This window comes from Rhopalosiphum maidis, chromosome 3, assembly GCF_003676215.2.
Source record: "Rhopalosiphum maidis isolate BTI-1 chromosome 3, ASM367621v3, whole genome shotgun sequence".
NCBI classification, from domain to species: Eukaryota; Metazoa; Arthropoda; class Insecta; order Hemiptera; family Aphididae; genus Rhopalosiphum; species Rhopalosiphum maidis.
Genome location: NC_040879.1, coordinates 44,158,118 through 44,172,400, shown reverse-complemented (window position 1 = coordinate 44,172,400; position 14,283 = coordinate 44,158,118). Strand labels below are relative to the sequence as shown.

Genomic DNA, 14,283 nt, shown 5'->3' with positions numbered 1-14,283 from the left:
ACACTTGTACAAAAACCTAAAATTGCTGCTTTTTAATATTAAAAACCTATTTATGTATTTGTTATAGTTTTTAAAATAATTTATATTTGATTGATGATACCTTTAGGGAATAGAAATAATGTATAAAAAACAATGTAGGTACCATTTAATTAAATAACCTACTATTAATTGTTATAATTTTTTTAAATTTCAGTGTAATTAACAGTATATTACTTTGTTGTTAAATTGTAATATACTAGACAGCTATTTAGTTGTGAGTGTGATAGTAAAAATTGTTTCTTAATTTGTATATTTATAAAAATTTTTTAGTAATTGATGTTAGAAATAGGTGTATAATAAAAGCACTTAGAATTTGTTAATAAGATTTATTTTTGAATTTATATTATGCTAACAATAAATCAAATTAATAATCATAATTAAACATTTTTATAATTTCTCTGATAACTATTATTTTAGTTTTATACACAATATAGTAATCCATCAAATGTTAAATATCAATCTGATCACTAGCTTCCACTCTTGGGTGTACCATGTAAGTTGTAATGTAATCATTTGCAGTTTCATCTCAATTTCTATTGCTAGAGACTACTATGAACACGGTATTACAAATTTGGAGAGTTTTTTGGTTGAATTTATATGACGTCAAAAGCATAAAAACCCATTTGTAGAAATGTTTAGTTGCATGTCTGAGCATGTTCCTCCTAAATTGAATTATTAATTATTTCTAGTTTTTTATAATTTTTACGGTAGTTGCGTTTCTTTTTAAATCGTCATCAATCCTACCTTGTATAATTTTATTGTTTTATAATAATAAAATAATAATTATTTTTATATAACTATTTACTATAATTTTATTACAACCCTATGTATATCACCAATGCTAATAATAACAATCATTCAATACGTCTTGCTAGGCAGTCGTGATAACCGACAAGTACCCATTTAATTTTATCCTTCCGTTTTAGGTTGTGTGTGTGCAGCACGTCATAATCACTTGTAGGGTGCAAGACCGGGCATTTGTCTCTTTTTCTCGGTACTTCATTATAATTTTGAAAATCTAAAATTGTATTATTGAATATTTGTTTAAACATTAAACACGCATTTAGTTGATATTTTGATTTTAGTATGGATTTTTTTTTAATGTATTTTTAAGTGTTTGATTTTATTATGCCCTCTTTGGTAAATTTTGTATGCACCAGAAAAAAATGTTACCAAGGAAATTTAGTGATGATAAAATCAATAAAAACAAAATTTTAAATTTTAAATATGGTGTCTAAAAAACCACTATTTCTATACTATCTAAATTACCAAGTATTATATTAAAAATTACCGGATTATCAAAAATAAAAAATAAGTTTATCATTTGGATAAGTATATTTTTTTAAGTTTTGTTTTAATTTTTACAACTTTTTCGCCATTTCTATTTTTAAAAGTTAGTATGAGAAAAACGTAACGTATATTTATTATTATATAATTACATAAATGTTATTGTTAATATAAAAATCACTTTATTTGTTATAACCGATTTTCATTGTATAGTTAACTACAATAATAATGCGTGACAACAATACATAAAAAATTAATTAACACGCATATCTAATAATATATTATTTATACGTCATGTATTTGTATAACTATACCTACTTTATATGGGTATCAGTGTATTACACATATTTGTGCAGCTGAAAAGCGATCACCATGTAGGATAGTTCGGTGTACCTACTATTAGTACTACCTATAATATATAATTTATGTGTGTGTGTGTGTGTGTGTGTTTTTTGAAATCATGGTTAGACCTTTATTTGATCGCGTGAACGTGCTATAATAAATGTATTTGCATTATTGCTCGCATTAGTAATAATGTAATACACAGACATAGGCGATGATTTCGGTAGAAGTACAATTGCACGTGCACGCATTACGTTTGTAGAGATACATAATATAGTAGCCACCAGGTATAGTATAGTTTATTACCTATATACAGGACGATTGAAAGTCAAATGGTGAGTTACAAACCACACTAAACCGTCGATTATAAGTTTATAACTATTACCTACTCGGTAATACCCACCGCGGTGATCGGAAAAAATGGAAAAAAAAATGCAACGAAAATAGGAATAAAAATTTTTAGTAAGGCCGGTTATGATTGTGGTTAGTCGATGACGTCTGAACTACTCCTGTGTCACCGGGTATTATTAAGCCGACGCACAATGGAGCAATGGTGGTGGTGTGTTTTAAACGAAGAAGAACTCTCCACGTTAATGGACTGTGTGTTTTCATCTCATGATTCATTCAATTATTCTTTGTATACACTGCCGGAACAGGTCTGCCGTACGGCTGAGCTGACGTCGACTACCACGGGCGTCCTCACATTGTACAGCTATCGAATCGGTTTTATATATACATAGTACATCGGACCCCGCGATGACAGGGTAGAGCAGCAAGTGCTGATTTCGAATTCCAACACTGCAATCTGTCGGTAATGGGTGGTCGCCGATGAGCGTCTGGCGACCGACACACTCCGCGCAGAGTGCACTGCCATTACCAAATACTCTGTGGTGGCTCACGGGCGCAATGCACCAGCAACACCAGTATTATTGTTATTATTATTTTATTTTATGATTATCAGTACTACCATGCCCAATCATCATCAGCTGTTTGTGTATTTATTGTTTCATCCTCATGCGCTAATATTTTTCTATTGCGAAATGCGAATTATTGTTATTGTCATTCGTTCTTGTTACTTTAAGACTGTTGTAGCGTACGTAGCTCGCATCCGGACTTTAATTACGTCCAAAACGTCTTAACAGCAACAGTAAATTTCAAAGAAAATTGATAACTTGTCTGCCTTCAGCCTTGACTTAACATACTTTGCAACATTTTTAAAATTATTCTAATATTCTAATATAATACACATAATGAAGTATACTATAACTAAAATAAAAAAAATCTTTATTGCAACATGTCAATAATATAACATACTGATGTTATAAATAAAATAAATTTCCTTTTTCTTTTTTAAGCGTGTATGCGGCGGTGGCGCTTTTATCGCTCGCCTTGTCCGCTCGTCACTGATTATGTAAGATATAATTCAATATTCTAAAAAAAAAATTTGTATTACAAAAATACATGTGGAAATTACCGGATGAATACACATAGAACCAAATAGGTTAGATTGGGTTATAATATACAATCAACATTTATAGCAAGCAATTAGAATGTAGTATGCTGTCGCGGAGGTGACAATTTAAATGTAAGATAGATATGTAAGAAACAGGGACGTACACAGGAGGGTGTTTTGGGTGTTAAAACACCCCCCGAATTACTTAGGTTTTTGCATGGTTATTTACTTATACAATTTTAATGTTAATTTTGTTATATCAATGTTTGAATTTAAAAAAAGTATTTTAAGTATAGGTACCTAATTTTTATAATTTTTTTTGTATATTTATTAAAAAAAGTTCTACTTTTCAATAATTGATTTTCAAAAACACCCCCCAAAACTTTTTTCTGCGTACGTCACTGGTAAGGAAAGACATTCTAGCGATAATATAATTACATTCGATATCGATTTATTCAAAGTTCAAGGAAGTACAAAAATAAAAAAAAATAAAAAAGTAAATACGATAGCAAATAAACTGGAATAATATAAACCACCAATTTCACAAACGTTCAGAAGCAAAACACTACAATGGAAACAGCGAAATGTATCATAGGAAAATAAATGCGGAAACATAATAATAGGTGAGAATGGTGAAATAATGACTATATAGGACGGCACAATGTAACTAATAATTCAATAAATGTGTGTAATTTACAAGCCATCAAAATGCAAAACAAAAGAAAATAACTGAGAAGAAAACCAAATATGTGGACCAAATGTTTGGCATACATTCGTTTATTTTAGCAATAAAGCACGATTATACAACATTAGCGACAGTCTTTACAATATCCTATACAAGTTTGAGTTTCCAAAAAATTAATTAATCCCATTAAAGTATGGATGGAAATACAAATAAATAAGTGAAATTGAGAAATACTCTACTAGAAACTTTTGAACTATAGTTATAGGTTTGAAACAAGTCTATACGCTATCAACGATACTGTTTAGAAACTAATCGGAAAAATTAATAAATTAGATAAATGATAGAATCGAAGATTATGGGTCCTGTATATGTTCTATATTAATAAGAAATAAAGATTTGCTGACGATCTAAACATGTACTTAATGATAAATGTTAAAAGCAATATAGAAAACTTAGTAAAAAATACAAAGATAATCTGATAATTGTGTTGAAAGTAAACAGGAGGAAGAAAAACCAACGGACTTTTTGGATAGTGTGACAACATAATTAAAGTCAGTAATTATGTCTTTGAAAATGTATAGACATTTTAGTTCCTTTAAACGAATCTAAACCAAAGTGGAGATAAGAACATGTAAATAAATAGACGAGCGCAGAAATAAATAAATAAATAAATTATACTTTGTTAAATTACAATAACCTTTTCTTAAAAAAAACTAAATAAAATCGAAATTTAATAATTTAAATATGATTCGAGCAACGAGGCTCACTCAAGTTTAAGTTGAAAACATTGCATTTACACAATTCATCAATTTACTATAACTCCACTATCATCATATTAAATTGTAATTAAAAATTAAAATGTTATAAGACTTAGGAATTTTAGGTGTTTATAATTAAAAATTAATGTCAAAGAGTCTTTATTACTTTTGTATATTTCAACAGTCCAAGTAAATGCCTAGTAATAAATAACAAATACACTGTAATATAAATATATACATCATGACATTTCATAACGATTGTATTTTGTAAAATATTTTATTTTTTTAACAGGAAATCAAAATGAAATTTTTTAATTATAATTTTTTGTTTATTCAGTCTTTAACCGTAGAATTTGGAATTGCAGTTTTTACCGCAGTGTTTACGGTAAGCGATTAGAAACTTTTTAATGTTAATAATAATAACAACTACCTACCTAGGTACTATTATTATTGTTATTATTATTATTATTATTATTATTTAACTGTGTTCCATTTTACATTTTCTAGCCAAAAAAGTGTGTTTTAGTTTTAATAAATACTAGTACTATTGTACAATTCCATAATATAGATACACGTAGGTGTATAATATTCATATCTATTTATATTTTATATCTAAACAGATATAAACTGTTTTATATTTACTATATGAAATTGTATCACCTATTACCTATTTAATTTAACCGATTTTATGTATGTATTGAATAATAATTATTTATATATTATTTTAATTATATCGTGTGTTAGACCGATATTTCATTCAATTCGGCCTAAAATGTTTTTTTAAACAAGATTTTTGTCTTGTACTTTTATTTTATTTTTGCTTTATTTTTAATAATATATAAATTATCCAAGTTACTAAAGCTGACCCCATAGACGTCCTTTCTTTTGCAGCACTTACGTAGTTGCATAGTAATGTGATAATAATATGCAAAATAAGTTAACAATAAATATATTTACTATTTTATGTTTATCTTAGTACTTCGATTATGTACAACATTTTTGTTAATCCTTTTTTTAATGGATAAATTAATAAATCCTCAGTGGATTGTGCCTGCAAAAAAGTCATGATCTTCAAAAAAAAAAAAGGTGACTCAATCAGAACAGATTTGTAATACAAATTTTGTATTATTTGTATTCAATTGTTATCAATTCTTTATAACTACATAACATACCATAAGTATGTAAAATTAAATAGGTCACTATAATAGAAATAACAATTTTGTATGTCTCTTAGGCAACCAAAATTTCAACATGCCTAGAGTATAGAATATTTATATTAATTAAATATATTCTTTTACCAATTGCAGCCATTTAATAAACAAAAACATATTCTATTTTTGCGACCCAAAACTAAATTCATATGCGAGCTTACCTCTAACAACAAATAGGGGTTGAAAATAAGCCATACATATTTTCTTAGTCTCAGGAAGTATATATTAATTTTTATTGAAAATGGCTGGGACGCTGGGTATTTTTTGAATCCATAGATTCATTTAATTTATAAATATAAATTTCTTTACTTTATATTCACGTTAAGAAAGAATTTCGGTTTTCGAACTTTTCTTAATGACAAGGTCTTACTATACAACAGAGTACACTGGTTAGTGGGGACAGTCGTACATTTACTAGGTTGTGAGTGACAAATGATTGTTGTCTGAGTGATCGACTGCCACTCGACGAAAACTGTTTTCCAACGAGATAGAATATATATATAATACAATCTTGTGTTTAAAATTCAAAAAGATTAATTTAAACTCTTCGACTAATAACATTTCACTATTTTAGCGACAAAATTTCAATACAGATAGATAAATTTGGTCTTTCATGATTTTGAGTTAAATATTTTTTATTGTAGTCCTAATGTATATACTTGTATATCGAAGTCATTGAACAATGATTAATCAAAATTCTATAATAGTTAAGTTTATAATTACACAATACAAATAAATCATGATTTTTTATTATTTTTTATCAAAATTAAATTGATTAATAATTTAAAATAAATAAAATATTCTAGATGTTGTCATTGGCGGTAATTGGGATAAATGTGTCTGAACTATCAAGTTAGTAGATATTCGTATTATTCACATATCCAGTGGCGTATTTTGGGTAATTTTCGGGGGTTTCCAAAATATACTTAAATAACCCGATAAAATTTGAATAATTCAATAATCCAGATAAATTGTAAACTTAGCTTAAAAATACGAGTATATCTCGAAACAATCGATACATGTCGTTGGATTTAATGCAATTAATTTCGCTTTTTCAGTTTGTATATATATATTTTAATAGTCACAAGTAAAATACTAATACATATAGGGCTATATTTTTTTTAGACCTGGGTGTCTAGACACGGACGACACCTCCCTAAAATACGTCTCTGTGTGTATTATCGTCATTATCATCATTTTTATATACAACACTAATTATAAATTTGTTTTTGCTTCGTTTAGAGCAATTCGTTGTTCTTGGAACTATACTCTTTTTATTAATTACTTGGAGCGTAGCGATTATAGGAGCTTCTTCGGTAAGTTAAAATATTATTGTACATACGGTATTAAATATATGTGTAATAACTAGGCTTACTAAATATATATATATAATAGAATATAGATGAATTCATTATTTTATTAAATCAATTGTAGGTGCTGTTTAAAATTATTAAATAAACTCTTAACAAAAAATATAAGCAAGTCGACTTTGCTATAATGAATGAACAGCAATTTTTCCAACTATGTCTTATAAGTGTGAACTACCTAAGTATATTATTTTAAGTCACTGTTTAAAAATGTTTGGATAGTTAATTTTTTATAAATACCTATAAAATATGTCAACATTATTTAGCTATAAATTGTCGTATAATTTTTTCATTATTCGTCTATTCCTGAAATTTTTAATAAGGAGTATTATTGTATTCGACAGTCACAATAATGTAACTGCCCATTTAATTTTAAATTAAAGATGAACCCTAGTAGAAGATTATATAGTTAAAATTGAATTAGAAAAATTTTAATTTTGGTTTAGATATAGAATACAACTAGTTCTTGTCAGTTTTATTTTTACGTATCTGGACTTATAAGATGTATAAGTATAAGATGTTGTTCAATGGAAAAGACGTGTTTTCAATAAACTAATACAACTATTGAAATTTATAATATATTGATACATTTTAAGTTTTTTTTTCATAAATGTCAATAAAAAAAAATATGAGTGGGTAAAAATTCTGAAATCGACAATTTTCAGTTACAAGTACTTAAAGCTAGAATTTAGTAACAAGTAAATTTAGAACAGTAAGTACTTACAGTTAAGTGTATTTGTGTATTAATCCAGAAGTTAAAAACAATAATAGTTCATTTTCACTATACTTTGTTTATATCGTTCCAAAAGTCATTTGGTGCTTAATCTAATAAAATAAATAAATAATTTATTACGGTATAAATATAAATATGTATCATTATAATAACTAAATACTAATAATACAACAAAATCAATATTTTTGCAAAAAATTATATCAACTTTTTGGCTATCTGTAATACAAATAATAATAAAATTAATTAATTAAATTCTTAAATCAAAAAAACATATCATGAAATATATTTAGTGATATAAGCTGACAGACAAATGACAATATCCAATTAGAATCGATTTCCGTACCTGTCCAATGATACATCATTAAATGCAAATTTAATACACGCATTATAGTAATCCTACTCGATACCTAATATACCTACAACAGAATACAGAACGGTAGTTACCTTCTTTCCTATCTTTTATCTCGAATAATAATTTGGGATTATTATAATAATAATTAAATTAAAGTTTTGATTATTTTTTTAAATTACAGACTGAATAACAATAATGTGTTAACTATTTATTCATTATAGTGTATTCACCTGATTACATTATAAGATTATTTTTAATGTAGTCACAAAACTAAATGATATTATTTTAATAATATTTAAAAGGTTGGTAGATTTAACACAAAATCTTATTAGTATATGACATTATTTTTAGCTTTTAATTAAAATCTGTGCTATCATAGAGATCAAGAAATTTGATAGCTTTTACAATTGTTCTTTGGGTCATTTTCATTGTTATGTGGCTAGTTTTATCATTATACTTCAGATTACTAAATCACAACACGTAAGTTATTATACCTACGTTCCAAAAATTGTAACAATATTAATAACTGTTAAAATATTATACAGCCACTACTGTGTAGCAGACAAAAAGAGATGTGCACCATCAATGTGGCTCATCGCTATAGGAAGTTCAAATGACACAGATGTAAAGTATCAATAACTATACCTACATAATATATTTTATTTATATTATAGAATTTTTAAAATGTATAAACACAATATTTTTTGTATATTATATTATCTATGTTTTTATAATTTTTAGTTTTTAGAAATTGTAAGTAGGTATGTAGCATGTTGCGATTAGGATTATTATTAGGATGTTTAAGTTTGCATTTTCAATAAAAAGGATTCTAGAATAGATTAGGTATGCTTAGTAAATAAAATATAGAAATACCTACTTTATCTATATGTTACTGCGAATGTCCGCAATTGGTGAGTGCTGACAGTCACCAGTTAATGTCGTCATACACCAGTCATTGGTGAATATTGGCATATTGATTAAATTTGTACTATTTGTAAACATTTACTAGCGAATGTCGACATTTATATAACGATATTGGTGAATGTTGGTAATTCCGATATTATTTAATCTGATCTTATCTAAAATTCTATTACCTATCTATATACACGATGTAATTGCAAAACAAAGTACACCACAAAAAAGTGTGGTTGTAGAAATATTGGCATTTTATGCAGTTCAAAATGTCATGTTGTAATAAGTAGAACAATTTTCGCCGTTGTTTTAAAACAATAATTTTTTTATGTCAAAATAATCATAATTTAAATTAATAATACAGGTATAATATTGTTCAATAATAATAATCATAATTAATAAAAGTAATTGTTAATATTTATAAGTATAACTAAATATATTATTTCTATTTTATATTATTGTCTATAGCAATGGTCTCCAACCGGTGGGCAAAAAAAAAAATGGGTCGCGTAAGCTCTAAAGTTGATATTTTTTAAAATAAAAAATAAAGTTATAAAATTGTATAAGGTAAAAAAATATTTTTTTAATTATTCAACTTAGAAAATTAATAAATAAAAACACAGTTTAAAAATATTGTATTGTATTCAGTTTTAATTTTAATAGTACTACTGCAAAGCATTAAGCGATTTTAGCTTTATTACAAAGCTTATGTGGGTCGCGAAAAATGTAGGCCTAAAAAAGTGGGTCACAACTCCAAGAAGGTCAAAGACCACTGGTCTATAGTACTATACTATAATATTATGTATGAATACGTAACCTATGTCCACATTAACCAAAACCATGTTGCGTATGTCAACATTGACCAAAATCCTAATGTAAATGTCAACATCCACTAGTACATGCTGTCTATATTATTTTAATTTTTCAATATTCACAAATTTAGTAGGTGTATGTCGACATTTACTAGGTGATTGTCAGCACTCACCAATTACGGACATTCACAGTAACATATATATCTATTAATATAAAAGTTGCAAAGAATAATTCCTTTATTAATCAGTATTTTGTGACAACAACGAAACATACCTACTACATATTGCTACTTTTATTAATATAGTACTGCATACTTATAAATTGTAATGGGTATTAGTATTTATACCTAGTTTCAGAAAAATATGTTGTTCTTCTCACTGTTCATCATGTAATTTCTTTTGAGTTATTTACGTAATCTAAATAATTATTTCACAATAATCTTAACGAATTTTAAAATTATTAAGGATGATACAGGCGATGAAGATGAAGATGAAGATGGTGATGAAGAAACAACTGAAGAAGAATTAAAAAGTAAATACGGAAGAAGACTATGGTCAAATAATAACTCCCCCGAAATAACTGTTAAGCTTGTACACCCAACGAGAAAATATGAAATGACGAATTCTGTTGCTGTTACTCTTGTTGGTAATACCGTTGTGTCAAATCAAAGGAGTATAACGATCGATGTTAACAACGGATCTAAGGACGAACGCAATCAGCGGACTACAACCGAAAGCCCACCAAGGGATTTGAGAATGCGCGCCATGGAATATCGAAAAAACATGACGATGTATCGTCAAACCGCAATACAGCATCGCAAAAAGAAAGGGAAAAAAAAGAAAGCAGATGATGAAGAAAGTGAAGGTGACCAGGAAGGTGAAGATGAAGAAGAAGAAAATGATGAAGAAGAAGAAAAAGACAACGGCGACGACAAAGCTGATAGTCACACCATAGACTGGTTATCTATGTCAGGTTATTTGCGTAAGCTTTTACTATTTTTTTTTTTATTATGTTAAGTTGCCATCATCATACTGTAAGCTGCAGCAATAATGGTGATCATTATCGTATAATGGTCATAAATTGATGATAAACATGCAAATTAAAATATGACCTACTGCAATTTTCTGTCTTCCCGTGGAAGTTATACTTGGTTAAATGAGAAAATAGAAAAGCGTAGTGGGCTATTATATGTAATTAAATAATATTTTTAGTAGGAGAATGTCGATGAAAAAAAAACAATAATTTTGCAATATTATGATAAATTATAATATTATAATAATTACAATATATTTAAATAATAATGTCAGATTAATATATTTTGAATTGTAATCAAAGCAATCAAAAACGTTAACAAAAATTACAGAATAACATGCAAAAATTCTTTAACATATTTAGGAAATAATCAATTACTCATTTGCAGACTGATAATAATGCTATGATCTGAAGTTATAATAATAATTAATATCTACGAGTATTCGATTTTTCAAACGGATTTTAGAGTTAATATAATATTATAATATAGCCCATGTGCGAGGGACCTTTTAAGACGACGGTAATGTTGTCACCTAATTATAATATAATGTATACCACTGACACGGTGTACATTATACCTAGGTATTTTATTAAAAATTGTAACCTTTTAATATTTAATTAAATAATATTCTTTGACGTACACAATAAAAATACATTTTATCATTTGAATGAAAACTGATAGGTATTAACGAGAAAGGATGAATTCCACGTTGATGAAAGAGGAAACCATAATATTATATTATTAATATACAAATGTTAGGACACCACCGAAAGGTTTGCAATTCTTCAAAACTTCAGTAAATGTAGTAATAATTATGATTAAGTTAATCCTCATGCATTGTTTTAGTGTTGTTTGTGGGGGGAAGGGGGAGGGGTAATTGAGTGTGCTCTCCGAATTCGAAATAAGTACCCTCATTTATTTATACTGTTTGTATGGTTGACTATTAATTATATTTTACATTAGGTACCTAAAAAATTATAAATTTTTTGATTATTCTTCAAAAAGATAGTGGACCCTACTCAACATGTTCATATGAAGGAGCTCACAAGTTTAATAGTTTAGTTAGATTTAGTTTGTATAATTAAATAATACAACATAAAACTATACAACTTATGTAGTATAGTATAGCCTTATTATAATTTATTTATTAAATAAATGTATGATTGTTGAATGAATGGTAGTGGATTTCCACCCAAGGCAAATTTGGTCATTGTGTAATTTATGATCACAAGTCATAAGAGTATGAATCCCAACCTGAAATAGAGAGCTCAGTGACTCAATATAATTCATTACATTTTTACATATTTTACTATTTTTGTTGCAGTGCTGTATTTGTATGCGTTGTATGTACTCCTTTCCTACCACAGTGAATTAAAATTAATGTCGATTTGTGAATGTGACGATAATCTGGGTCCCAGGAATAAGGTGCCATAAAAGAATGGTACAATACACACTATACATAATATGTCAATTTAAAAGGTGGCTGCAAAAAAATGAAGGCTAACCTGTTTTATTTGAAAACAATTTTATTTGAGTGACATATCATTTAAGTTTTAATATCTTTAAAATAATAAACAATACATTATAATTAATTTGTTTAATTCTTGTTAGTCAACATTATAGGCTATATAGTTAAGAAATAGATTTAAGTATAATGAAAATTAAAGAACGTAAAAAAATTATAATTTGGTTTCAACATAGATATATATTTCATGGAATTTTTAAAGAGGCAAGAATAATCTAAGGTAAAACTAAAATAGTCATTTTGTTGCAACCAAGAAGCAACCTTGAATCTGAACTCAATTAAAAACTCAATTTATTACATTTAATACACCCAACTCAAAATCTATAACGATTCCCTTAGGTTTAAGGGGAGTTTCGTTTCAAACAAATGCTAAAAAATGATTAATAATATTTCATGATATATTGTATTAGGTATCCAATTTATCTGGAAGAAAAGCATAAACACACTCCTTAACATTTCCTTCTAATTCTACTCGTATAATGTATTATTGAGCAAATATACTGGAACATTTAAGTGTTCATCCATGAACCATATATTTTGTTAAGATAAAAAAAGAAAGACCTCCATTTGTAGTGAAAATTCAATGTTCATTTCTGTTGTCATAAATTACAACTCGACACTACTCTACTTTGATTCACCGCCCATTGTAGTTTTCCACTTTCTGCCTTCTGGTAATAAAAAAAAGGTTTTTGGGCTTGTTAGGAACAAATTTATGCTGGGCACATCTTATCGTTTGCCATAAAGCTTCAGAACATTCAGAACTTCCCAATTTTGAACAAACTATACTTAAAATTAAACATCAGTAAATAAAATATTTTACTATAAAATAAATAATTTTATTATTTACTTACTATTACGTACATGTGCGATTGATATCTGTTAAAAGAAAAAAAATTGTATTTTATTTGTTACAATTGTCAATTGTGCACATTGCTTAATATCAGTTTTTGTGTTGTTAGCGGTACATAATATTGTGTCATTAATTGTTTTATAGTTTTATATAGTACACAGTAAATGGTCATTATACGCTATAGTGTTATTATTTTATTAGTAAAGGTACTACTAGTACAGTCTACAACTATTACCTACTATTAGTATACTATAATAATATTATTAACTAGTTTTTGACGTTTCAGTTCTGCACTTTAGTCTGCGATGCGATCATAACATTATATAATTATAATTTATGATCGACAAAAAATTAAACACGAATCAATGATTAATGATTATAAAATACAATTAATAATAATAATATAGTCAATAATATGAATATAAATATACCTAGCTTATGTACGCCGTGACGTACGTATTACGTGCACGAGACCTACATTTTAACAAAATAATAATCAATTGGAAACCCCAATATAGGTACCTACATAAAATTAAATCTATCGGTGGCTTCTGGAATAAGCAAATTGGATCGGATTCAATTATTAGTGCTTTGGGTAATCCTTTTTGCGGACAGTACAGTTTTATTTAAAATTTACAACTATAATAATAAGAAGAACTAATGATCTCAATGACGGATTCTTAAATTGAATTTTAAATTATTATTTTATCAAACGACTAACATTTTGGTTTATCTTTACTTTCAAAGAAACAACCAACTAAAGACGATTGTAATTAACTATAATTGCTAATAAAACATACATTGAAGACTAAAAAAAAAGTAAAATTTGTCAAACCAAATGTAGTTCTAATTTGACTGCGCTATTATGTTAAAATATTCTATTACAAATTATTTTATTATATTTTGACACATAAATATGTCAA

At 27.1% G+C, this 14,283-nt stretch overlaps 1 protein-coding gene across 1 annotated transcript; it reads left to right on the top strand.

The window, feature by feature from the left end:
* Nucleotides 1-6,581: 6,581 nt before the first annotated feature.
* Nucleotides 6,582-12,419, top strand: LOC113555978 (transcriptional regulator ATRX-like). The gene is made up of 6 exons (XM_026960641.1): nt 6,582-6,627; nt 7,018-7,091; nt 8,607-8,707; nt 8,773-8,851; nt 10,417-10,933; nt 12,310-12,419. The coding sequence occupies exons 1-6, from the start codon at nt 6,582-6,584 to the stop codon at nt 12,417-12,419; spliced, it is 927 nt and encodes a 308-aa protein (XP_026816442.1).
* The last annotated feature ends 1,864 nt before the right edge of the window (nt 12,420-14,283 follow it).

Coding starts and splice junctions, on each gene's coding strand:
- LOC113555978 (XM_026960641.1), top strand. CDS start 6,582: ATGTTGTCATTGGCGGTAATTGGGATAAATGTGTCTGAACTATCAA. Junction 8,708..8,772: donor AGATTACTAAATCACAACAC/GTAAGTTATTAT, acceptor AATATTATACAG/CCACTACTGTGTAGCAGACA. Junction 8,852..10,416: donor GAAGTTCAAATGACACAGAT/GTAAAGTATCAA, acceptor AAAATTATTAAG/GATGATACAGGCGATGAAGA.